We start from the raw sequence: 26862 nt of genomic DNA on the forward strand, positions 1-26862 counted from the left end.
AGATATGATATAGTACCAACGAAAAGGCAAAAGACCAGTTTTTTAGGATCCTTTGTAGGTCACCTTTAAACAATACTTTCTAATTCAGTCCTCTTCTCAAGTCTAGTTCTTTCCAGATGTAGGGTTCCATGTCTCCATCTTTTTCCCCACCACCACCTCCAAAAAAACATCCAAACAAATGACACACAGGTTTTCCTGACACACTGAAATTTGCTCGTGGGAGAGATCACAAGGGGGAGGAGTTCGCTATACAGGTATGACCCAATTTATATTTTTTTCAATTGCCTCTATACTTTAATACTTCAGCTCAATTTCCAGTCTCCTCCCTCCCTCCCTCTGGACAAAAAAGGGAAACCACAAGTAGAAGAGAAGTGATGGAAAAACTTGCAATTTATTGCACAGGCTTATTTAAAAAACAAACAAACAAAAAAACACACACACACAGCCGCAGTAGATTAATGGGTTTCATTTCCCACAGTGTCTTCATTCAACCATAACTGTGTATATTTACTGCCATTGGCATTGTGCTGCCACATTCAAGTCCAGAGGCCCTGTGAACCTGAAGTGGTTAGACTACACCCAGTACCACTCCGCTGGTGTGTAAGTAAATATGATGTGAAACCTTTCCATGAAACAAATGTAGCCATGTTCTGTTTTTGTCAACTATCGAAAGCTGACCAAAAAAAGCCTGTTATTCTTATAATTTATTTGAATCATGAGACCTCTAAGGGCTGATTCTTTAATGAAAAAATGTATAAACATGACTGCTGGAAAATTTATACGTTTATTAAGGTCTACCATGACTCAGTTTCCATACAAACATTCCTTTATTAGTCTCAAAGGCCACTTGTCATTAGTTCCAGCCAAAATACAAATATAAGCACATACACCTATATTCTACATCCGAACAACAATTCAGTCATAAGCATTGGCCAAAATACTTGCAAAAGGCTCAGGCCTGGGCGACATCTTCCCATCATAGCATGACTCCAGAGGGGTAAGGAAAAGCTCTGACAAAGAACTGCTAGAATACCTTGATTTTATTCAATATAACAAACAAGTGATGTCACTGCTGGTTATTGGACTTTAGCCAAAGACTGAAAAAGGAACCTTAGTGCTAAACCCTTCAGCCGGTGTTCAATTAACCAGGTTTTCTATATTTCTATTACTTCAGTCCAGTAATAAGATATGTCAATAAGATAACATGGGCATTTCCAGGGTCTCTACAAATTTAACACAAGCAACTTTTTTTTCTCATTTTTTTGGGGGGGGTCACACGCTTTAAGCCTATGTTCATGCCAATATTCAAATACAATTTAAAACCATTCTTTACTTAGGTCCAATGTAGGTCCATAATCCGACAAGAACCAGAAACTAAAACCAGATCAGTGGTTTGCTGTCAATATTTTAAGCAAGGGGCTACCATAAAATTCTCTCCATTAGCCTGTGATAAACCCCATGTACCCAGTGGACATGCACTCATGTAAAGGGAAGGGAAGGACTGGGGAACATTTTCATTTGTTTTCCCATTTATGCACAAATACTTCCTTGTAAGAGTAACCAAAGAACGAGGCATCACTCTGGACAAAGTTAGATTAAATACATTGCATCTTGCATCTGATGAAGTGGGCATTCACCCACGAAAGCTTATGCTCCAATACTTCTGTTAGTCTTAAAGGTGCCACAGGACCCTCTGTTGCTTTTTACATTATACTGGAAGCTTTACATTATGTTCCTGAAAAACATACAGCATACATTGATAGGATAAGCTCAGCATCTCAACTTGTATAGTTTGAAATAGGGGATAAGGTGAAGACTTGGTAGGGGCTGTATGGGGACATCATCCGCTGGGATTTCCCTCCCCCCCCCTTAAAATACCTGCCATTTGATGTATTTTAAAGGCAAAAAAAATTGCTCTTTAAAGGCATTCTTGTGAGTCCCGAGATTTCTGGAAGGGATAAATTAACAGTCTCCAGAAGGAGCAACTCCATGAGAGGCTAGGGATACCACCCCAGGCCTCCTCCTATGTACGTGGTGGGAGAAGTTTTTCAAGAACTTCCTGCAACACATTACTGAACCAATAACGCGAACGACAAAAATATGGACCAAGCACTGTACCACACTAAAAGTGCAAAATAAAAACCTTATTTTTGAAAGAAAAATGACTTATATATTGATCCTCCGGTGGGGGGGGACGGACCCAAAAAACAAACCACTAAGTCTTGTGACTTCAATTCTTTTATGGGATGATAGGTCTACTTTTTACATTCTAGCACTTCTTTGCTTTAGTAAATATCTTGGGCGAAAGTCTAGACTGATTGAAGTAAATGGCAAAACTTTCATAGCTTTCAGTAGTACCAGGATTTCCCCTCTGGGATGTATATGATTGACGGTCACGAGAAAGCTTTGACAATGGAAATCAATGAAGGGGCAAAAGCAAGGTAAAGCAAACTTTCAATCTAATGAGCTTTTCTGTTTTAGTATTTTACACTACATTCAGGGAGCATAAAATACTCCAACCTGATTCATGGGTTGATGTCATTCACCTAGTACGAATGCTAATGAGTGTCACTGCATGCTCAGCCTAGTCCTCTAATATCACAAGTGATTCCTATACAGGTCTGTCGCATCTTACGCGCATTTAACATGCGCGATTTCAGCTTTACCCGGTCGGCAAAAACAAAACAAAAAGAGAAAAACAACAATTTTAATACTGTACCTGTAATGTGGGCGATTCCGCCCGCCATTACACTCAATGTAATTTTGACTATACGTGATTTTCGCTTTACGCTCTGACTGCGGAACGTAACCCCAGCGTAAGATGCGACAGACCTGTATTATATAAATATCAATGCGTTTGAATGTGTAAGTACCTGAACTTATGACCCCACTTGTTAGAACTACCTGCTGGTATGCCAAAGGATGTGCCAGCTGTTTTGATGGTCTGGACAGGGCCGGCTCCAGGTACCAGCGAAGGAAGCAGGTGCTTGGGGCGGCCAATGGAAAGGGGCGGCACGTCTGGGTCTTCAGCAGCGGGTCCCTCAGTTCCTCTGTTCCTCCTTGAGCTGCCGCCGAAGTGCCGTCGAAGAGGAAGAGAGAGAGCAAAGGACCCGCCGCCGCATTCTGCCGAAGAACGAAGTGGCACGATTGAGCCGCTGCCGAAGTGCCGCCGATCGGCTTTATCTTTTCCTTTTTTTTCCGCTTCGCCACTTGGGGCGGCAAAAAAGCTGGAGCCGGCCCAGGGTCTGGACATTAGCCCCGTCTGTCATATCACATATAGATAAGCCCCTTTGTTTTCAGTTTAAACAGATTTTTACTAAAAAAATCCTGGATTTTACAGAAAGTATTATTCTTTTTTTCTGATTTTCACCGTACTTTTGAATCATTCAAATACATAAAAAAAACCCTTGTTTTATTAGGAAAATACAATACATTGCATGAGATACATGTATTACGATAATACATTACTCTGTGTGTGTATGCAAAGCTGCCTGTTGAAGTAAGGCTATGTAGTAGTCTAGAAGATACATACAATAATCCAAGAAGCACGCACAGAAGCATTTGAATGTACTGATGAATCTCACACCCACCACGAATATGTTTCAAGCTGTTAGCAGACAACGGTTTTAAAATCTGACACATTAAAATGGAAAGAAAATGAAAATGTGTATCAGAATACAAGGAAGTATTGGAAAGTTTTAAAAAAACGAAATCAGGAGAAAAGGATGAAGTTGAGTGTATGCACGGCAAATGGTGTGGCCCAGTTATTAAATGTAAACATTTATAGGCTAATAGTTCTAAGTGTACAGGAAACGTTTTATTTGGGGATTACAGGTGTATTGTTTTCTTAAACTCAGAGATGGCATTGTGTTTTGAGTTCTGTTTTCATTTTGCAGCAAACCACACTGAATTCCATTAATCTACTGAATACTTCCCCCGCGTTAGGGTGACCAGATGTCCCCATTTTATAGGGACAGTCCCGATATTTGGGGCTTTGTCTTATATAGGCTCCTATTATCCCCTACCCCATCCCGACTTTTCACACTTGCTGTCTGGCCACCCTATCCCGCGTCCTTCCATCCACCAAAATAAACTCCGATATTTACCCAGAAAAATTAACAGTTTTTTCCACCAATTTTTACCGGTTTTTGTTGTTGTAGTAATAAACATCAATAAATTGCTGGGGAAAATGAAATAAAATAAAAACCAAAAACGAAGGGCCCTGCATACAGATTATCAAAACACTGAGATTTGTAACTATCTAAGACGTAATGTGCAGGGGTAAGCATTGGTTACTTTTGGATTTCCTTTCTCTCTACATGCCTGCCAAGCTTCTTATGGGTGCTTTCCAAAAGAGCATGACTGGGGCTGAGATAGGCAAATTTAGAATAAAACGTGAACAATTTTAATTCTTCACAAGTCCATTAGCGTGTGCCTAAATTCTGGCTGTTCTGGAAGGAGGAAGACACAATAGTTCTTGAGCCTGCTCAGAAGTGTGACAGCCCTGGTGACTAGAATCCAGCTTACACATAGAACAGTCAGCAACAGTTAAAGCACCTCCAAACTTCCACACCACTCATCTGAGGAACTGCTTCTTGAGTTGGGAGGTAATTCAGTCTCCACACCATCTTTGTCCTTTCTGCTGATACCACCATCCAGGTTGCTAATTACAATGCAACAGAGACATCTATTCACTAGGAACCAAATTCAGACCTACCATGTCATTCTGTACAGGCCACCAAACAAATACCCCATAATACACACCTTCAGTCACTACCAATTTGGCCTAAACTCAGATCTCTGGCCTGAATGTGAAAGACTCTTTACCCTGTTAGCAGCCACCTAAGGCATCTAGTCAGCTGCCATTTCCTTATAAGTTTCCATTACCACTGCCTCAGGATCTTCTTCGTTCATTTAAGAAGAGCAGGGCCATTTTAATGACAGAAAAAAAGTCTGCTATAAAACCTACTTATTACAATATCTTCTCCAGCACAGAAAAGATTCCAGTTTACAGTAAACAGGTCTCATCTGTCAGTGTGTCGTCAAAAAGTCTGTGGCTCTCGACAGGCACAGAAGTAAGGAAGTGGCTTCTGGTGAAGGGAGTCACGTGGATGATATGTGAAACTCATCAAGCAATCTCATACAAAATATCACCCACTGCTGTTCATAAACATGAGCCCAGTTTGGACATATTCAGTTACAAGCTGAGAAGCGGTATAGTTAACCAGTTCATGATATGGAATGACGAAGGCATGCGCAATCTTATTTATGTTCCCTGCACCTGTGCTTTCTTTGGTGTAAATTAGAATACTGATCTTTTAAACTGCACACAGGGAATATCCCATTTCATCCACGTGAGAGTCAGTAATATATTCTATTTCTATTCAATATGCAAATGAGCAGGGATGCACGATACTGTAGCATGTTATCAATAAGCTGCCAACGTGTATAATTGTGCATTAATATTTCTTGCAATCTCAGAGCCATCAATGTGTATACATAGCTGCTATAGGTCATCATCTATTCTGATTACTGTTCTCCTAATCCTTCTGAATCCTCTCCCATACTTCTCTAATATTTGTCCCTGCATCAGGGCCAGCTCTAGGATTTTTGCCGCCCCAAGCAAAAACAATTTTGGCCGCCCCTCCCCCCCCATTTTTTAATTACCCCACCCCCGGCCCCACCTCAGCTCCGCCCCTTCCCCAAATCCCCAGCCCTGCCTCCTCCCCCCAGGCTGTGGCGTGCGAGCGGCAGCAGCAGCGGAGGTGAGCTAGGGCGGCCGGGGCACATTTTTAAGGGTGGCATTCTGGCGCCAGCCATGCCTCCCCTAAAAATGTGCCGCCCCAAGCACCAGCTTGTTTTGCTGGTGCCTAGAGCCAGCCCTGCCCTGCACCCTTACGTTCACAGTATGAAATAACTGAAAAAGTTGTGGAAACTCATGGTGGCTGTGCTTTCTTTCAAACTAGGTGTTCAGCTCTTCCCAGTTTAAGCAGGGATTGCATTTTCCAGCACTCTGAATAATGGAGACCCAATCCTTGTTGAGGTCTTTTAATCCTTGCTAAGGTCTGTGGAGGCAGGGACAGTCTTTTTGTTATGTTTGTACAATGCCCAGTGCTATGGGTTTGGGGCCTCTAGGCTCTACCGCAATCCAAATTAACAACATTGTTAAATATTAGAGCCCCTTCCACACAAGGACCGCAAGTACCTTACAAAAATAATGTACTGGGCCTCACCACATGCCTACAACACAGATAATATTATTACCCACTGTGGCATCTTCCTCAAGGCACCCAAAACTGTGAGCCACTATGTTACCCTTCTGCCTCAGTGAGTGAGAGCACTGCTGCTGCTAAGCTCTGGGTCAGCTCCCTGACATACCAGCCTGTCTGCCTTGCCAGCAAACTCTTCGAGACTGAGTCAGTCTAAACCTTGCCTCGCAGATAAGAATCAGTGAGCCCCAGTTCCCCAGAGACTCTCCCTGCAGCGTCCAGTCCCTCTCACTGGACATTCCTATAAACTATTAGGTTTGCTTGTCTCCAAAGAGACAGAACACAGGTCAGCCAGTTAGGTGAGCTAAAGACTCACACTTCGCTTTAACACACAGCACTGGGATGGCTTTGTACTAAAACAAGGATAAGTTTATTAACAAAGAACAGAAATTTAAGTGATTTTAAGCAAGAGAAAAAGAGACAAGTATGGTTACAACCCAGCCAAATCACAGACCCTTATCTAGTGACTAAAACTTAATATTAGCAAGTTACAATCTTTGCCTTAGCAGTTTCTTACTCACATCAAGTTACCAGCATCTCCAGGCTGGGGGACCCAAAGTTCACAGAATCCAACAGTGCAGTCTCCTTTGTTCCCTATGTGACAGGTAACCAAAATGTCTTTTTGCTCCACTTATATTACCCAAAGTCCATTGTCTCTGCTTCACAAGCCAGGTAGGATTCCTAGAGTGCACAATCCTTCCCCCGGTATGCTCACTAAGCTGCTGCTTGTTAGCCTGTAGTTTTGTTTACCGTGTATGTAAATGTACTTTCACTGTCTTCTGCTAGTAACCAAGCCACCCAGATAGGTAAATGCACATTCCTTTGCCTAGGGCAGGCTGGGTTTATCCACCGCCTCCCAAACACATTTTAAGAACATATTTCCAGCACACATCTGGAAACTATAACTCTTTGTACACAACCCGTACATACATCACACAATGATTTTGGGGACCAGCGGGTCACCATGTTTACACATGATACCTTACGTGACACCTTGTAGATACATATTATGACACAAGTGTTTTGGGAATAATGAGTCTGTATGGGTAACAGTATGGTGGACTGACAGATGATACTGACAGGCTCCTAGATCATATCCACCCTCCCAATCCCTTTCACAGGTGAGGAAACTGAGGCATAGTTAGATTATGTATTTTGCTGCTGGTCACACAGCAAGTCTATGTCACAATGGGGAACACAGCATGTGTCTTCTGACTGCCAGTCCCATGTTTTAGTCACGCAACTGTTCCTCTCCTAAATCTAGGGGCGTAGGGGAAATAATATCATCCATGGCCATAAACTTTTAATTTTTGTACTGCACACGGTGTATTCATCCAATTACCGAACGTTTCAGTTTCTCTCTGTGTTCCAATTATTAAACTGTTTTAAACATTTTACAAATGGAGGCTCTAAATTAGAGAGTTCTTTTGTTTTAATGGTTCTTTTAAAACGTGCCAGTTAAAACAAGGATGGTGAAGCAGTCTGGATAAAATCAGAACTGATCCAAAGCAAAGTTATTTTTGAGCATCATCCAGGCACAAGCCTGTTAAAATCATTTTATAGGGAAGAGAAACAATTGTGTGTTTGTGTGTGTGTGTGTGTGTACCTCTTGCATCTGAAGAAGTGAGGTTCTTACCCACGAAAGCTTATGCTCCCAATACTTCTGTTAGTCTTTAAGGTGCCACAGGACCCTCTGTTGCTTCGTATGTGTATGTGTCTGTACTGGGGTGGGAGGGAATGAGAGAAGGAGGGGATTTCTGGGATTGGTGGTAGTGGTGTTTTTCTATTCCATTTTAAAGAATATGTAACATAATATAATCTATTTTTTAAGAGGCGGTTCCTCCCCATTTATAGGGAAAACTATTTACCCCAGGTTAAAAGAAGTGGGACCGTGGAACAATAATGGAACAGAGCCACGGTTTTACATTAAAAATGAAATATCTTCATAGGTCGAAAGAAAAGAAACAACCCCCCTCTCCATGAAAAGTATTTTACAATTATAAATAAGATTCCTATAATCAAAATTTGATTTGATAAGGAAAACACACAGCACTGCAAGTGCTATCTATAAGAGCTAGTTATTATTATTAGGCTCAATTTTCATGTTCTTTTGTTACTCTCCGTAAGAGTTTATATTCAACAATTATATCAATGTACTCAAAAGGAAATTCACTCTCGGGATGTAAACACATCAGATAAGAATTACATGAACTATTTAAAAGTATCACATTTTACAGTTGTACCAGCATACTGAAATGTAACAGCCACCTCCCATAATAAAATATTTTCAAGTAACTTGGTTTTAATAATAATTAATTTTAATTAATGGAGATATTCTATCTCCTAGAAGTGGAAGGGACCCAGCCCCCTGCCTTCACTAGCAGGACCAAGTACTGATTCTACCCCAGATCCCTCAGTGGCCCCCTCAAGGATTAAACTCACAATCCTGGGTTTAACAAGCCAATGCTCAAACCACTGAGCTATCCCTCCCCGAAGTTCCCTCTTCCTTTTTTGTAGTCTTGTCTTACACATAATACTTTACAGTAAAACAAGGATATTAAGATTTCAAGGAAATGCACTTCATTGTCAACACTAATTTTAATACATTTTAAGAAAAACAGAAACAATATAATCTTTGCATTATTTACTAATGCACAAAATACCTTACATTAGCAACTCACCATCATTCCTGACCTTCCTGTTTACCTATCATGGTTCCTCTGCAGCTCTACTACAGCTTTTCTCTACACTACCTCTCTTAAAGGACAGACATATATATTAAAAGTTATTAAAACAACAAATAGAAACATCTTAATTTTCACTTTGAAAATATTTAATCGAAAATGATTAAAGGGAAGCTGCCAATTAAAGTTTGGTCCAAAATTTAAGATTTTTTTTTTCCCCAAAAAGCAAACTTTTAACAAAGCCTATTTGTTTAAAATTTTTACTTTCTGGAGTATGCTCACATGCACAATGTGTGACGCATTTCTCAAACAGTAGTTCCTTGTCCCTGAGAGCCAAGACCAAGATAAATGTTTTCACTGATTTTTTTTATATCAATGGTGACTATTATCTATAATAGGCTTTTCTACAGATAAACATTCTCCAGCGATGTCTGTAACGCAAATGTCCCAGCACAGAGAATCTGAAAATAAAATTGATTATATGCAAAAGGGAAGCTGACTTTAGTAATTTTCTTTCTTCTAGTGAGGAAAATGTAAGTAAAGAAACAGCATATATGAATTGGATTTGTAAATTCTTTCAGTTCCAGGAAATTTTAATAATATATTGCTAATAATAAAATATTTTTAAACAAATTTTCTTGTAAGTTGACATTATCTCCGAAGTAACTAGAAATGTTTCATATTGTACAAAGGTGTCTTTTTGTTGCTGATTTTTCTCTTCCGGTTCATTTATTTCTCAGATTAAAAAATGCACATAAAAACATTCCTTTAAACCTCAAAGGCTTGTCCTTATTTTAATTTGCACCTACTAAATAACTACAATATTTAGGGCTACAATTCCAATCAGTTTGGTGTTTACAAGGATATAATCAAATCAGGCTGGGGCAATATTTCCATTTTAGTTGATAATTTGGAGAAATTCACCCCCTAAATAACTTTGAAGGGAATAGAGTTATACAAGGGATAAATCTGAACCTTTATTTTTAACAGTGTTTGAGAACTTTCAAAATGATCAAACAACGTGATGAAAATATACTTAAAACCTGAATTTTATCGAAGTACAGTAAAAACTCTAATTGTCTGAAAAAAACATACAGCAATGTTTGCTAAAACAAAAAGTTGTCCCCAGTACATTCCAAGAACTTATTGGATATTTTACGTTTTGCAATATTACTTTTTCAACGGATGTCTGGGTAGTTAAGGTCCCCCATTACTACCCGGTCTCGAGTTTTGGATATTTTTGTTACATCTCTACCTTGATATAATGCTGTCCTCGGGAGCCAAAAAATCTTACCGCGTTATAGGTGAAACCGTGTTATATCGAACTTGCTTTGATCCACCGGAGTGCGCAGCCCCGCCCCCCCGGAGCACTGCTTTACCGCGTTATATCCAAATTCGTGTTATATTGGGTCGTGTTATATCGGGGCAGAGGTGTATTTGTTCAAGAAATGCCTCATCCACTCCTCCTGATTCGGTAGTCTGTAGTAGTCCCCTACCTAGGTTACTACCTGGCCAGTCCAGTCACATACTGGCCAGGTGTTTTTATAGATTTGCCAGTTGCCAGAAAAATAATTTAATCTGCCAGGTTATTGTTTTTTTAATGTGGGTCTAAAGATTTGCATTATTATCACAATACACAGGGATAGCTAAATATTTAAATTTTCTGTGTCCAGTTAAAGATGCTACAGCGTTCCCACTTCCACAGTTTAAGTGATAAGATTAAAACTGTTGGAAATACAGCAGCTGTCTGCCCACCCACATGCAAGTGCACCCAGCGCGTTTGTGTGAGAGAGTTTGAGTCATGCGAAAGTGAGGAGACGTGCGATGTTATCAATCTTATCTGTGTTCTCTCTCTAGATACTATAAGTGACTGTTAAGGGTGGGGGATTGTGGAGTTGCCTTGTGGTTGGGGTTGCAGCGGCCTCGCCTTGGGGGGAGGGGAGAGCATTCTTTTTTTCCATTTCAAAGGTGGTAACCCTACCCCTACCATGACATGGCCCCTATTCACCCCCTCCACCCTTTTATCTTTACCCAGAGACTTTCAACTGGCCACCTTCTGGACCTCAGATCAAGCGTATGCATCCTTGATGTACAATGCAACTCCGCCTCCTTTTTTCCCCCCGCCTGTCCTTCCTGAACAAGCTAAACCCCTCTACACCAGCCTTCCAATCATGAGATTTATCCCACCATGCCTCTGTGATGCCAGTGAAATCATAATGTAGCTTATGTACTAATACTTCCAGTTCCTTCTGTTTATTCCCCATTCTCCTTGCATGTCTGTACAGACAGCTGAGATGTTGAGCAGATTCCCCCACTGATTTTCCCTCTTGTTGCTCCTGTGACTCTTGTAATTTTTCTTGCCTCACTGCAACATTTAGCCCTGTGTTAAGGTCACCTTGTTTTATACCTACCTGTGGACTTTTGTCACCTGTCCCTTTAAACCTAGTTTAAAGCCTTCTCCTCACTAAGCTGGCAAGTTGGTGAGCAAAGATACTCTTCCCCTTCTTGGTCAGGTAGACCTCATCTCTTCCCAGCAGTCCTTTTTCCTGGAACAGCATCCCATGGTTGAGGAGGCTGAAGCCCTCCTGTTGACACCATCTGTGCAGCCAGGCATTCATCTCCAGGACATGCATGTGTGTGCTGGGCCCTTATCCTCAACCAGGAAGACAGACAAGAAGACAACCCGCATCCCCAACTCCTTCACGCTTGCTCCCAAAGCCCTGTAGCCATGGCTGATCTGCTCATACCTACTAGTATCATTACTGCCTCTGTGGATAAGCATCATGGAGTAACGGTCAGAGGGGATGGACCTTTCGGACGAGGGGTCCAGGCAGGCAGCACACCTCTGGGGACATCATGTAGGAAAGATAGGAAGTATGGGAAGAGACCAGCCTGGCTTAACCAAGTGATTTTCAATGATCTAAAAATAAAAAAAAAATTAAAAATAAATCCTACAAAAAGTGGAAACTCGGTCAAATTAAAAAGGATGAATATAAAATAACATAAGTATGTAGGAACAAAACTAGAAAGGCCAAGGTACAAAATGAGATCAAACTAGCTAGAGACATCAAGGGTAACAAGAAAATATTTTACAAATACATTAGAAGCAAGAGGAAGACCAAGGACAGGGTAGGCCCATTACTCAATGAGGGGGGGGAAATAACAACAGAAAATGTGGAAATGGCAGAAGTGCTTAATGACTTCTTTGTTTCAGTTGCCACAAAGAAGGTTGGTGGTGATTGGACGTCTCACATAGTGAATTACCAGTGAAAATGAGGTAGGATCAGAAGAGGCTAAAATAGGGAAAGAACAAGTTAAAAATTACTTGGACAAATCAGGGGTCTTCAAGTCACCAGGGCCTGATGAAAGGCATTCTAGAATACTCAAGGAGCTGACTGAGGAGCCATTAGCGATTATCTTTGAGAAGTCATGGAAGATAGGAGAGATTCCAGAAGTCTGGAAAAGGGCAAATATAGCACCCATCTATACAAAGGAAAATAAAGACAACCCAGGGAATTACAGACCAGTCAGCTTAACTTCTGTATCTGGAAACATAATGGAGCAAATAATTAAGCAATCAATTTGCAAACATCTAGAAGATAATGAGGTGATAAGTAACAGTCAGCATGGATTTGTCAAAAACAAATTGTGTCAAACCAACCTGATAGCTTTTTTTGACAGGATAACAAGCCTTGTGAATAGGGCGGGGAAGTGGTAGACGTGGTATATCTTGACTTTACTAAAGCTTTTGATACGGTCTCACATGACCTTCTCATAAATAAACTAGGGAAAATGCAACCTAGATGAAGCCACAATAAGGTGGGTGCAAAACTGGTTGGAAAACCCTTCCCAGAGAGTAGTTATCAGTGGTTCACAGTCATGCTGGAAAGGCATAATGAGTGGGATCCTGCAGGGATCAGTTCTGGGTCCGGTTCTGTTCAATATCTTCATCAATCATTTAGATAATGGCATAGAGAGTACACTTATAAAGTTTGCGGATGATACCAAGCTGGGAGGGGTTGCCAGTGCTTTGGAGGGTAGGATTAAATTTCAAAATGATCTGGACAAACTGGAGAAATGGTCTGAAGTAAACAGGATGAAATTCAATAAGGACAAATGCAAAGTACTCCACTTAGGAAGGAACAATCAGTTGCATGCGTACAAAATGGGAAAGGATTGCCTAGGAAGGAGTACTGCAAAAAGGGATCTGGGTGTCATAGTGGACCACAAGCTAAATATGAGTCAACAGTGTAACGCAGTTGCAAAAAAAGTGAACATCATTCTGGGATGTATTAGCAGGAGTGTTGTAAGCAAGACACGAGAAGTAATTCTTCCACTCTACTCCACGCTGATTAGGCCTCAACTGGAGTATTGTGTGTCCAGATCTGGGGGCCACATTTCAGGAAGGATGTGGACAAATTGGAGAGAGTCCAGGGAAGAGCAACAGAAACGATTAAAGGTCTAGAAAACATGACCTATGAGGGAAGATTGAAAAAACTGGGTTTGTTTAGTCTGGAAAAGAGAAGACTGAGAAGGGACATGATAACAGTTTTCAAGTATGTGAAAGGTTCTTACAAGAGGAGGAAGAAAAATTTAACTTCTGAGGATAGGACAAGAAGCGATGGGCTTAAATTGCAGCAAGGGAGGGTAAGGTTGGACATTAGGAAAAACTTCCTAACTATCAGGGTGGTTAAGCACTAAAATAAATTGCCTAGGGAGGTTGTGGAATCTCCATCATTGGAGATTTTTAAGAGCAGGTTACACAAACACCTGTCAGGAATGGTCTAGATAATTAGTCCTGCCACGAATGCAGGGACTGGCCTAGATGACCTCTCGAGGTCCCTTCCAGTTCTGTGATTCTATGTGAGGTCAGTAGATGGATATCTCTGTCCCCCTCAGAATGGAGTCCCCAACCGTCAGCACCCTATGACTCCTCCTCTTGGGCATGGTGGCCATGAGCCTTCCAGACTTGAAGGCAAGGGGCTCCTTCTCCTCGGCCATTGGGATCTGCTCATCTCCTGTCACCATTACAGTTACTGGTGCTTGGCCGCAATGGATGGGGACTTGGTGGGCGTGGAGAATTGTCTACACCCTGAGGTGGCCCATGGATGGTTCTCCTTCCTCGTCTGATGCTACTGCAGTCGTTTGTAGTTGTCCAGTATCCTTCGTTACACATGTTCCCACATGCATGCTGTCAATGAAGTCCTTGTGCTCCTGAATGCTATGCAGACAAGCCACCTCCTCCTGCAGCCCTGTGACATGCTTCTTGAGGGATTCCACCCATAGACGCCTCTCATACCAGGGGTTTCCCCAGACTGGCTTTAATCTGCATGTAGGCCACATTCCTCGCACGTGAGGACCTCAGAGAAAGCGTCCAGTGTCAAGATGCCTGTCTGGTGGGGGCCCCACAGGTACAGGCAGAGGAAGAGCTAACAGTGGTGTTGGTGACATGCCATTTTCCTCCCATTGTGGGTTCTTCCTTGTAGAGAGCCTTCAAGTTAAGGGGGAGAGAAAAAACCTCCCTACCTTCCTCCACCGGCTAACTGCCTTAGTCTGCCAGCTGCCTTCGTCTGTGGGAGCCTGTGTACTTTTTAAAGTCTGGGCCTCACACCCAGCTGGAATGGGTGACTCAACTCCTCTCACTCAGCTGTCTCTAATCACTGTCCTAATTCAATCAAAACCTGCCTGGCTTTCAATTCAAAGAGCCCTGCTAAAAAGCAGGAACTAACTCACCTAATTTCAGGGCAACCTAGCCCAGTCAGCAACCAAGTCTTGATTTCAAAATACAGAAAATATCCGAGAGTCCTACCAAACCCAATGGCAAATTTCCAACACAGAAAATGCCCCCTTTTTTTGTCTGCCAATCAATAACAATAAGACAGAAGTACCCCAGAAATACTCACCAGCTGGCCAAATCCCACATTACAAGAAAACAATCAGTTTTTTACTCTAATACCAAAAGCGTCAAAAACCTTCTAAATTTCAAGTTAAAAAAATAGTTGAACCATATAAACATTAGTAATAATACCTATGAAGTTATGTGTAAATAATATTAAATACATACTTATGAGAAGTATCTGTATTAAACATCCATGTCATAGACAGACATTTAATGGTCACAAACACACAATCGTCATTATGCCCTATCATACGTCCCATTTCAGAGTTCTCATGTGGGTTTTAAAATTCTAGAAATAGGGACCAATTTATCCCTTTTTGTTGTGTCTAAGAGTTCACCCTTTTCTAATATGGTTAAGGTTTTAGACACTTTTTTTAAAAACATGTGAACTGTTCTGAATCAGATCTTTTATTGCTTTAATAAGTGGAAAGAAGTAATATATAATGGTACTATTACAGAAAATCTACAGAAGCAGCCTTCTAATTGGATTTAAACTAATCATCTTTAAAATCTGAAGCAGATATTTTACACACTGCCTAGACAGTCTCTTGTTATTGTATCTATTTATAGGTAGTAGATTAGCTACAGACTAATAGAATGACAATTAAGAAATACAAGTAAAAATACAGCACATATAGCAAAAGTGATAAAATTAAATGTTTTGCTTCTTGAACAAAAAAATGTCATATGTTTTCATTAAATATTGATTTTTTAAAAAGGTATATAAGTGTTAGAAACCTAATGAATTGTTTGGCACCATAAACAGAGATTTGTGGAAATTCTAAAAAACCTACAGCACACTACGTGTTTGAAACATATAATTCACTAGACCATGGTGATTAATATCAGAGCTGGATGAATAATCCATAACAAGTAAATTATTAGAAATTTTCTATTTTTTCATTCAGAAATTGACCACTAAGATTTTGATTCTCCAATTTATTAGTTATTCAAAAATTATATGCTAAGCAACTTCTATGAATAATTCTTGATCTGCAATTTGTTCATAAGCAATCTGATGCAAGTATTAGATATTCAAAATTTGACGCTGTGATTGGACGCACTGGGTCCATTCCTATGAGTTTCAGGTTCTACTGCATGTGCATAATTCTTAGAATCAAATTTCTTGTATGGATAACTTTAAAATTCAGAATTCACTTTCCATAAATCTGCAATATTTGCTTGATATTTGAACATTACTGCTAGTAAACTCATTAAACTAAAATAAGCAGAAAAACAAACACAAAGAGCATGTAGAAAGAATTGATGTGTATTAGTTCATGAAATGTTGAATGACTATTTGCAGTATTCATCCTGCTCTAGTGAACAAATAGTGGATTTTTGAAAAAGCAAATAAAGTTACAAAGATCGTGCACAGTCTCTCTCCCCAAAAAATAAAGTGGAATTGTGCTACTGGTTTCTACAGGATCAGGGCTGGGTTTGGACCCGTAGGAGCCAGGAGCTCAGCTGGTATAAGCTATCATAGCTCTGTTGACTTCAGCTGAGCTCTGACAATTCACATAGCCGAGGCTGTGACCCTAGAAGAGTAGCTCTCACAGTTTAAATATCAAATTTAAGCTCCTGAGAGAGGAGACAAACTTCCAACCTTGGGTCTGATATTAATAAGTATTCTCAAAACTGCCCTACTACATAGAAGTAGATAGTGGGTATCCTCCCCACATCCTGTCTCTAAGAGCAGGTGCTTGGGTCCGTAGGGTACTGACAGACAACTCTTTGTCCAAGCATGATTGGAGGAATTCCAAACATTCAGCCAGGGAGGATGTTTTTTCTAAGTCTTAATCCTGTGAACCATAAGGCGAAAATTGCTAAACTCTTCTAGCTCTTTAGAGGTCACTTGTCTAACAGATTTAACAAGAACACCAGGGAGTCCTTGTGGCACCTTAGAGACTAACAAATTTATTTGGACATAAGCTTTCGTGGGCTAGAACCCACTTCATCAGATGGAGTGGAAAATACAGTAGTAAGTATAAATACACAGCACATGAAAAGATGGGAATTGTCTTACCAAGTATGAGGTCAGTCTAACGAGACAATTCAATTAACAATAGGATAAAGGGAGGAAAAATCACTTTTGTAGTGATAATGAGAGTGGCCCATTTCAAACAGTTGACAAGAAGGTGTGAGTAAAAGTAGGGGGAAATTAGTATGGGGGAAATTAGGTTTAGTTTTTGTAATGACCCAACCACTCCCAGTCTTTATTCAGGCCTAATCTGATGGTGTCCAGTCTGCAAATTAATTTCAGTTCGGCAGTTTCATGTTGGAGTCTGTTTTTGAAGTTTTTTTGTGAAGAATTGCCACTTTCAGGTCTATTATTGAGTGGCCAGGGAGACTGAAATGTTCTCCTACTGGTTTTTGAATGTTATAATTTCTGATGTCAGATTTGTGTCCATTTATTCTTTTGCATAGAAACTGTCCAGTTTGGCCAATGTACATAGCAGAGGGGCATTGCTGGCACATGATGGCATAAATCACATTGGTAGACGTGCAGGTGAACGAGCCCCTGATGGTGTGTCTAATGTGGTTAGGTCCTATGATGGTGTCCCTTGAATAGATATATGGACAGAGTTGGCACCGGGATTTGTTGCAGGGTTTGGTTCCTGGGTTGGTGTTTTTGTTGTGTGGTGTGTAGTTGCTGGTGAGTTTTTGCTTCAGGTTGGGGGGCTGTTTGTAAGCAAGGACTGGCCTGTCTCCCAAGGTCTGTGAGAGTGAGGGATTGTCCTTCAGGATAGGTTGTAGATCCTTGATGAGGCGTTGGAGATGAGGGGCTGTAGGAGACGGCTACTGGCATTCTGTTACTTTCTTTGTTGGGCCTGTCTTGTAGTAGGTGACTTTTGGGTACCCTTCTGGCTCTGTCAATCTGTTTCTTCACTTCACCAGGTGCGTACTGTAGTTTTAAGAATGCTTCATAGAAATCCTGTAGGTGTTTGTCTCTGTCTGAGGGATTGGAGCAAATGTGGTTGTATTTTAGAGCTTGGCTGTAGACAATGGATCTTGTGATGTGGTCTGGATGAAAGCTGGAGGCATGTAGGTAAGTATAGTGGTCAGTAGATTTCCAGTATAGGGTGGTGTTTATGTGACCATCGCTAATTAGCACTGTAGTGTCTAGGAAGTGGACCTCTTGTGTGGACTGGTCCAGGCCGAGGTTGATGGTGGGGTGGAAATTGTTGAAATCCTGGTGGAATTCCTCCATGGCCTCCTTCCCATGGGTCCAGATGATGAAGATGTCATCAATGTAGCGCAGGTGGAGTAGGAGTGTTAGGGGACGAGAACTGAGGAAGCGTTGTTCTAAGTCAGCCATAAAAACATTGGCGTACTGTGGGGCCATGCGGGTACCTATAGCAGACCCACTGACTTAAATTGTCCCCAAATCTGAAATAGTTGTGGGTGAGGACAAAGTCACAAAGTTGAGCCACCAGGTTTGCCATGATAGTATCGGGGATGCTATTCCTGATGGCTTGTAGTCCATCTTTGTGTGGAATGTTTGTGTAGAGAGCTTCTACATCCATAGTGGCTAGGCTGATGTTTTCTGGAATATCACCAAAGGATTGTAGTTTCCTCAGGAAGTCAGTAACAAACACCAGTCTATACTGGGCAGATCTTTTTCTTTTTAAGTTTCTCTCTCATGCCAGGCCCAAAATCTTGAGTAAACCCCCTGAGGTATAATGGTTGTGAGGCCGGGGGTCCACATGTGTCAGCTCAATGACAGTTAATTAGGGATGGACAGGGACAGAAATTGTCCCAGATCAACTATTTCAAATACACCCGTATTAATAACTGGTTGGACAAACTCAGCCTATTCTGCTCAGGGAACAGCCATAAGTAAATCACAATTTCCACACGTTTATTCTCTCTCCGGCAAATACATACAGATTTGTTCTAAGGCTCAATTGCCAATGCTTAATAATGGGAATTCTGACTGTCTGGCTTAGTTCTGATAACTGTCCAGGCTGTTAACTGTAAGTCCTTTACAGCTGAACAGGGGAGAGATCCCACTCTAGAGAGCATAGAGAGATGTATCTAAGGGGGCCCCAGAGAGGGGAACTGGGGAAAAAATAGTGGGAGTTCAAGAATCTCTCCTCACTGGTCACTTGGGAGAGGATGCCCAGGACAGAGCGGCTGATTCACCATCTGTGCACCCACGCACTCAGCCTGCGACTCAGGTTTGGACAGAGAACTGTGCAACTGACCTTTCAGAGGGGAGCAGTCACACAGCTGACCTCTAGGGGACAGGAAAAGAGGTGAAGGAGGGTACCCCAATCCAGGTCCCAGTTTTTCAGGATGCTGTTTCTGATATGCTTGTGGAAATTAACAGTGTCTCTTTAAGATTCTACTGAAGGAATGGTTGTCTGTGAGAATGCAGATGACCCAACTGGTGTCTTGCCCCCAGGCTGGTAAGACACAGAAAACAGCTAAGGGAGAGCTGATGGGAAAAGGTACATATGTCCAAAGAATAGACACACTTAGTCCAGAGAGCGCAGATCACAACCCTCTAGGGAAGTGGGGATCACAGGGTAACCCCAAGACGAGATATAAATTTTTTGCATGGGCGTAACCCTGGAATTGTGAGACAGCTCCACTGAGGGTTAGCCAACATGCAGAATCCCCCTTACATCCTTACCTCACCAGACCCTGGAGTACCACAGCCCCAAAGACATGGTTTGGTTGTGGACTAACACTGAAGGGAACTCTGAATGGAAAGAAAAAACAGTAATTGAACAAATGTGAAGGTTTAGGAAAGAGTTGAAAGATACAGTGGGCACTGAACAAACCAGACAGTCTAAACAGAAGGTGTAGTATGACTAAAATACTTGTAAATATCTACCTGTGATGAAAGATTTGGTGTTCTTGTTAAATCTCATGATAAAAAGTTTGGTGTTAATGGTAAACCTTATGACAAAGAATTTGGTACTGATGGCAAAGCCTATGAAAAGGTGATTTTTGAGAAAAAGTTTTAGAACATGATAGGAATGGTAAATAAGAACACACTCCGTGTTAAGAGATCCTATGGTAATGCTGTTTCTCAGCTAATACCTGTAAACAGGCTTGAAGCTTGGCAAAGCAGAGAAACCATAATAAAATTGGTCTACTGTGTAGAAGGGGAAACTGAGGCACACCACCTCATGGCATTGATGGCTAAATGCCAAGATACCTAAACTCTAGAAAACATTAATATCTGCATTGAGTTAACACCAGTTGGAAAAGCAGAAGGGCTAACAATGCTGCACAGATACAAAGAGATGTTTTCTAGCAACCCAGAGAAGGCACACTTGCTAACTTTTGAGATCACCAGACTGATCCACAAAGTGTTAAAAAGTGAACAGAACTTTGCAAGAACATGTGTGAGTAACCCTACAATGTTTAGGAACACTTGGGAGTTGTATGGTCAAAACCTAAAGAGGACCTTGGGCACACTACCCCCACATTAGTCAGTGACTAATATTCCTGCAGTAAAATAAAGGGGGTGGTGTGACACACTGTACATCAAAGAAGCACCCTGGAACCCCCTGTCATATTATGATACGGTTTGTACAAAGTATGCTTTGTGATGTATCTTTGTGAAAGTCTTGATCTGTTGAACATTAATATCCTGTTGGATTGTATGTGCTATCATTGTATGTGAGGTTAAGTATTGCTGTAGATATTACTGAAATATGTTGTAAAGTTGGGAACACCCACAACTAGCCTTTCAGGTCCAACAATGGAGTGGCCAGATGTCCTGATGGCCCATTAAAGGGAACCACTCCCCCAGCAGCCATCCCAAAAGACTTCTCAGAGAGAGCACATAGACAATGGACACTGCTTGACCAATGGGAATGGACCCCCATGTCAGAAGCATAGATCTTTCCAGCAAGCTGGAAAAACTATAAAAGAGGGGAAGTGGCATCATCACTTGACCTCTCTTCCCCGCATCCCCCAACTCAACACCTGGAGGACAAAGACTTTGAACTGGGGAGGTGGTCTCAGGCTGGAAAAGACTCCCAGCCTGTGTACTGAGGAACTGTAACCTGCTTGTACCATCTGTCAGGGGAGACACCGCTTGATTCAAAACCTGTTTAGTTTGTAAAACTCTGCAAATTTATTTATTTCTTAAGTAACCAACTTTGATCTCTGTGCTTGCTACTTATAATCACTTAAAATCTGTCTTTCTGTAGTTAATAAATCTGTTCTATATTTTACCTAAAACAGTGTGTTTTGGTTGAAGTGCTTGGGAAAACTCAGCTCAGTTTACAAAGGCTAGTGTGTGTCCTCTCTACTGTCCTCTCCACATCGAGGGGCGGGCAGACTGGGTAATGAACTTACATGGGTCAGGCATCTGACCAGAACAAGATGGTACAGTTCTGGGGTGCAAGGCTGGGGAATTGGCTGGAGCCGCTCTATTGTTGATTCATGAGTGGTTGGCAAAGGGTGAGTCCCTGCATGTGGATGTCTGTGTAAGTGCAGAACCTATCAGAGGTTTGCGGCTTAACAACAGCATCACACTGTGAAAAGGATACCCCAGGTTGGTGGGAAATGGCTCAGTGGTCCCAGAGTCCAGGTTACACCCCGGGAACCCTGTCACCTGGGAACCCTAAAGAATACAATCAGTAAAAATAATACATTCCAATTCTATTGGACCTTTCACTAAAGAATCTTAAAGTGTTTTGCAAACATCACCAGACTCCTGCGAGGGAGGCAGATGGGCACACTGAAGCACAACCAGGTTTAGTTGCTTGCATACAATCACTGAGCAAGTCAGGGCAAGAACTGGGATAGAACCCTGCAGTTAGCAGCCCGAGTTTTCTGACCTTTCCACTAGACAACATTGCAAAACCCAAACCAAAAACCCAGTGCACAACACCCTACCATCCCCCCTCCAACAATACCCAAATACATGTTACACAGGGGTTGGTTATGGACTTTTAGCTAGAAAACAAAGTACTAGAAATGAAAGTGGTTTCTACGCTAAAGAACCCTAGTGAACACCACCCGCAGCAAAGGATAAAACTACAAGCTATATTTGGAGGAAACCATTAATTTGAAAAGTCAGCCACAAGGCTTTTTAAAAATGTAGTCGACAGAAAAGTGTTCCAGAGGCCAACCCAAGGGATTTTTTTTTCAGCTGTTTAAACCCTGAAGATAAGTGGCTGAAAGGAGAAATACCAACACATTAACTGTAGTAATGCAAAGAGCTCTGTGTTGACAGAGGTACAAATATTTGGTTTTGAACAGAGCAATCCATGCACTGATGGGGCAAACCCAAGTTTTTTGGGATGGTTACATGACAGGTAGATTACACTGCTGGCAGGGGAACATTTTCATAGCTATCTAGTTTCTCTGGTTCTATGAGTCATGAGGAATAAAATTGTCCTTACACACCAGGGAATTAGAGATTGCCTCAGGGCAACTGTCTTCTCTCGGACATTCTTCCCTAATCTAATTTGTATCCTTCTCTCCGATGATTTATGCCTGCTAATGTCATGTCTCTGTACATGATCACTTAAACATGGAGAACTCTCTGGGGCAGTAACATCTGGGCTGTTCAGCTTTTTTTGCACAGTACCTAATATAAATGAGTGTTTGAGGTCCACTGGTGCCACTGCAATAGGAACAATGTATAACAGTAATTAGATAGAAAAAATGACAAGATTTTTTTTAAGCTGTAATGACTTTTGACAACCTGGGATCAATTGATGGAGCATCAGGTTTAGTGCTGCTCTATGGCTTTTCATCAATAACCATTTATAACACTGAGGAATGATCTGTTCTAAGGTAAATGTGAAGAACTACAGCCACGAGTATCCAGTTTTACCTAATATAGCTACGCTCATTCATATTTGTTACAAAAATATTTTGGATGATTCATAAATAGCCATAATCTATTAATTGTGCAACTTCAGCACCTGCCATCTGACAGATTTAAAGAGCTTAAACATTTACAGATTAGGAAAACTCAGGCATGTGACGGTTAAGTGACTTTTCCAAGGGGAGACAACAAGTAGGTTATATAAGCTATGGAAGATGTAACTCCTAGTCCAATGCTTTAACTACGAGACCATGCTTCATCTTACTAACAAATTATCTTAAGAGAAGAAAGGGCTTCAACAATTTTTCTTTGCTCAGCCTAGTATTTGCTCCTCATAGAAAAAGTTATCCATTAACTGTAAGATCAAATTTGCCCAAAGTATTAAATATTAGCTCCTGCTGGACTTCATATATGCAAGATAAACATATGCATAATTTGGTACTTTATTTTCTGTTTTTTTCTGGCATGATTCAATCAGTTAACAGTCATAATATGGTGATGGTTATATTAAGATAAGCATAATAAGTACAACTGAGTGTCAGGGGGAAAAAATCTGCAACTGCAGAACTGAAAAGAAAATTTCTTATTGCCATATCAGGAAAGTGTTCATATAACTTTTTTCAGCATGTTTTATTGACCATTGCCAAGTAGAAGATTTTAAAAATTATTATTGAAATGGACTACCAAATAAAGACCCATATTTCTGACAGCACACCCTTTAAATAGCATGCCCTGGATTTTAGGGGGAAGGTTTCATATCATATTACCTTTTTAAAAATTAAGGGTTTTCCTAATCTGCTACTTCATTTTTAAGGGTATTTTCAATAAGGAAGAAATTGACCAGCTAATTATCTATACTGAGGAATCGGTGACCTGACATAAATGTTGTCTAATGCACAAAGTAAACAAATTGAATGCAAGGAAAAATGGTGATTTTCCTATCTTCTTTCAGTTACAGTAATCATAAATGTTATTTGTAATTACAGTAAACTATACTACATTTTCAATGAGATTTTAGAGTTAATGGTGTCCCTTAAATTCTTCATCATAAACCCTGTATATTTTATCACTGCAAAGATTTAAAAATATTAGTTGCATTTTACTGAAATAAAGTTTTTAAAATTCCAACTATAGTGAACCTGATTCAATGTATACATTTTGGTGGTTATCTAGTTTAATTATTATTAATCCATAAATCCATTAGTCACTATTTAAAACGTTACACTTAATTACTGGGTTATTTCATTTCTGTAAAGTCGGAGGATTTTAATTCCTATCATTCAAAACAATTAATGGTTGACAGTAAAATGTGGTTAAGCATTGCCACCAGATTTTGGCTATTACCACTCTCTAACGTTAAATCAGTTCTGCTTATCCAAATTCTCCTTTGTGAGTTCTAGCGGGTTTCACAGGGTGTAAGACCTCACGGAATGCGATGCATTTTGTTTATGCACAACTCAGAAGCTTTTTTCCGTGGCTTAGTTATGTAAGATAGGTTAACCAGTTTGTACTGGCTTATTTAGTTGTAAATATTATGAAACAGACATTTAAATAACTTATTTTCTTAACCTGAGTCCCATGCAATGTCAGTGGGCCTCTTCAACAGTTAAAAATGAAGAAAAAAAAACCCTGATCACAAACTCCCAGACCGATAGTAAATAAAATGTGCTTCTGCTGCAAGCTATTAAACTAAATTGATTATTAATTAAATAAATGGAAAAGAGTAATAAAGTTTAATCTGTGCAGATTTTCAAAAAGTTTATCAAACATTAATCTATGCTATCAATACCTTTAGTTTCAGAAAAGTAGTTAGGATATATATTTTTTTTCTGTGACCTCCCAATGTTGCTACTGATATTTTCACACACTCCCCCAACTCACTTCTCTGCCTCTGCAAATTACTTGGGTCTTGCTAGTATCCTTAAAAATAGAAAAATAAATTCTGCTGCATCTCTTATCTAGGTGTTTAAATACCAGAGGTATCTACCCATCACCCTGTGACCCATCACGGATAACGAAATGCTGTCAGCAAAATAAAAAGCGATAAGGCCTTCAGTTGCCACCAGTTGACCTGATAAAAGCCAGGGCCTGTTAATGGTCTCACTGTCAGAAATAGATCATCTCACTCTGAATGCAGCGGTGCACATTTCCACAGTTATCTCACAGTGAGTTGTTTTGTGAAATCCATTAAGCACTTGATATAATGGCATGTGGAGTTAGTTGGTGCAATCTATTTGAAAATAGCTTTTTCCCTGACATGCCCTTGAAAACCCAGGATGGTCAAGGGCAATAAGAAACAATTAAAAAACCGCCTATTACTACATTGATTAAAGTGATTTCACTAGTGTCCTTTCAAGATTCTTTCAAAAATAGCAAAGTAAAAAGTATATGAAGAAACCTCATCCTTTACGGTTACGACCACATACTTTACAACAAAGACTAAAAAAAACAGACCCTCATCTATCTGCATTTTGCTAATCTACATACTTTGTAATATATCAGACAACACATACAAAACAATTTCTCCCTCCTTCTGAATTGAGATTTAATAGGCAGATGCAGTAGTAAAGTATCCTATTATTAAAATTTCACTGATTTATAGAACTATGAAATATTATTCTGACGAATTAAAACTAAACTAAAATTGTCAAACTAAATGAACACAATACCTTTTGTGATGCATAATCTTTGGCTTTTTAAATTGAGTTTGTTCTCTTGCTCACAAAAATTCAGTAATTCTCCATGCTCCTCCTGAACATTCACACAGGTTAGGAAGGCTCTACTGCATGTATTTTTCAGAAGTCAATATGGTTAAGTTAAATGTTTGGCAGTCAGGAAACAAGTCAGATAACAAGTGTTGGCCTTTATTGGTTTATCTTGTGAAATGTAACCAGGGGCCTGAAACAGAATTTCAGGTCACAGTAAATCATTTTGGTGGCATAGTTTAAAGTCATCTTAAATTTTTAAGGAGCTACAGAAGAGCATTTTGAATTGTCGACTAAATATATTTAGTCAAATTGTAGTTTGTTGTGTTTCCACTAGATGCTGATGAATCTTACTGGAGGTAGAAGTGCTGTTTTTTAATAGCTTGATTTTAGAAAACTCATTTTCTCTACTGTACCTGCTTTTAAGTGATTTTTTCCCCTGAAAACATATTAATACATTTAGGCATCTGATTTATTCAAATTTTAACATATTAATAAGAATGGTTTATCCCGTTCAACATGGACAGAGTTCTTTGCAAAACAATAACCATGCAAACCCTGGTTTCACCCTCTTTAAGAGTACTGAGTGAGTCTTATGTAAGAGGCTATTTTATGTTTGCTTTTATTTAAAAATTGTAAATCCTGGGAATATCCAGGGTTAGCAAATGCAAGATAAAACTACTCACAACCCTTAGGTATACAATTACTTTTTTAGAAGAAACAAGAGATTAGGAACCAATTTTTTAAGAGCCTCTAAATTCAAGGCAGCTTTAGGAAATCTTATCCATATCGTATATGAGAAAGAAAAAAAATCTCTGAAAATGTGAAACTGCAATGCTTTGTGCACTGCAACTAGAAACATACCATTCTATAAAGATGTTACCACCATCAAGTACAGTGTATCAGGATGAAATCATTTTTAAAAATTCCCCAAAGTAAAGGGAAAAAAATGGATTAACACTTTAGTCAAAGTTTTTGCTATCTGTAAAATTCTGCCAATAACTTTGACATTTAACAAGAAGATTTAACGGCGAATTAAATGCTTGGTTCTCCGGGTATGTCTACACTGCAATCGGAGATGTGACAGCAGCTCATTTTGTCATATCTGGCTAGCTTTTGTGTAGTTACTGCAACTTAAAAATTGCAGCGAAGAACATGGCGACATGGGCTTCAGTGCGGTCTGTATAAATTCACCAGGTCCATGCCGTTGTGTCTTCACTACTATTTTTAGCTGCACAAACTAGATTAAATAGGGTTACCATGCGTCCAGTTTTTCCCGGACATGTCCGGCTTTTCAGCAATCAAACCCCCGTCCGGGGGGAATTGCCAAAAAGCCGAACATGTCCGGGAAAATGCCGGCCGGGCACTTCCCCTCCCGCGGCTGCTCTGCTCCTCCCCTGACTCTTCGGCTCTGTTTAAGAGCCAAGCTGCCCGAGCGCTATGGGCTTCAGGCAGCCCCCTTGCCTCCGGACCCCAGCCGCCGGAGCCCGGGAGGGGAAGT

The 26862-nt window shown here is 40.4% G+C and overlaps 1 protein-coding gene across 8 annotated transcripts in view; it reads right to left on the reverse strand.

The window, feature by feature from the left end:
* The window catches only part of RBM20 (RNA binding motif protein 20), a 157024-nt gene that overhangs the window by 101381 nt on the left and 28781 nt on the right, over positions 1-26862 (reverse strand). The window contains exons 1-2 of one of the 8 annotated variants that reach the window (XM_034775215.1): positions 25326-25441; positions 19492-19560 (exon numbers count right to left, since the gene is read on the reverse strand). The exons of 4 other annotated variants lie outside the window; for them this stretch is intronic. In XM_034775215.1, the coding sequence (XP_034631106.1) occupies positions 19492-19560; positions 25326-25339 (83 nt within the window). In that variant the 5' untranslated portion in view covers positions 25340-25441. Of the gene's footprint in view, positions 1-11700; positions 11874-19491; positions 19561-25325; positions 25442-26862 lie in introns of those variants that run through there. 3 more of the 8 variants (XM_034775217.1, XM_034775218.1, XM_034775219.1) reach the window with 3 other exon arrangements.

This window comes from Trachemys scripta, chromosome 7, assembly GCF_013100865.1.
Source record: "Trachemys scripta elegans isolate TJP31775 chromosome 7, CAS_Tse_1.0, whole genome shotgun sequence".
Lineage (NCBI taxonomy): Eukaryota > Metazoa > Chordata > Testudines > Emydidae > Trachemys > Trachemys scripta.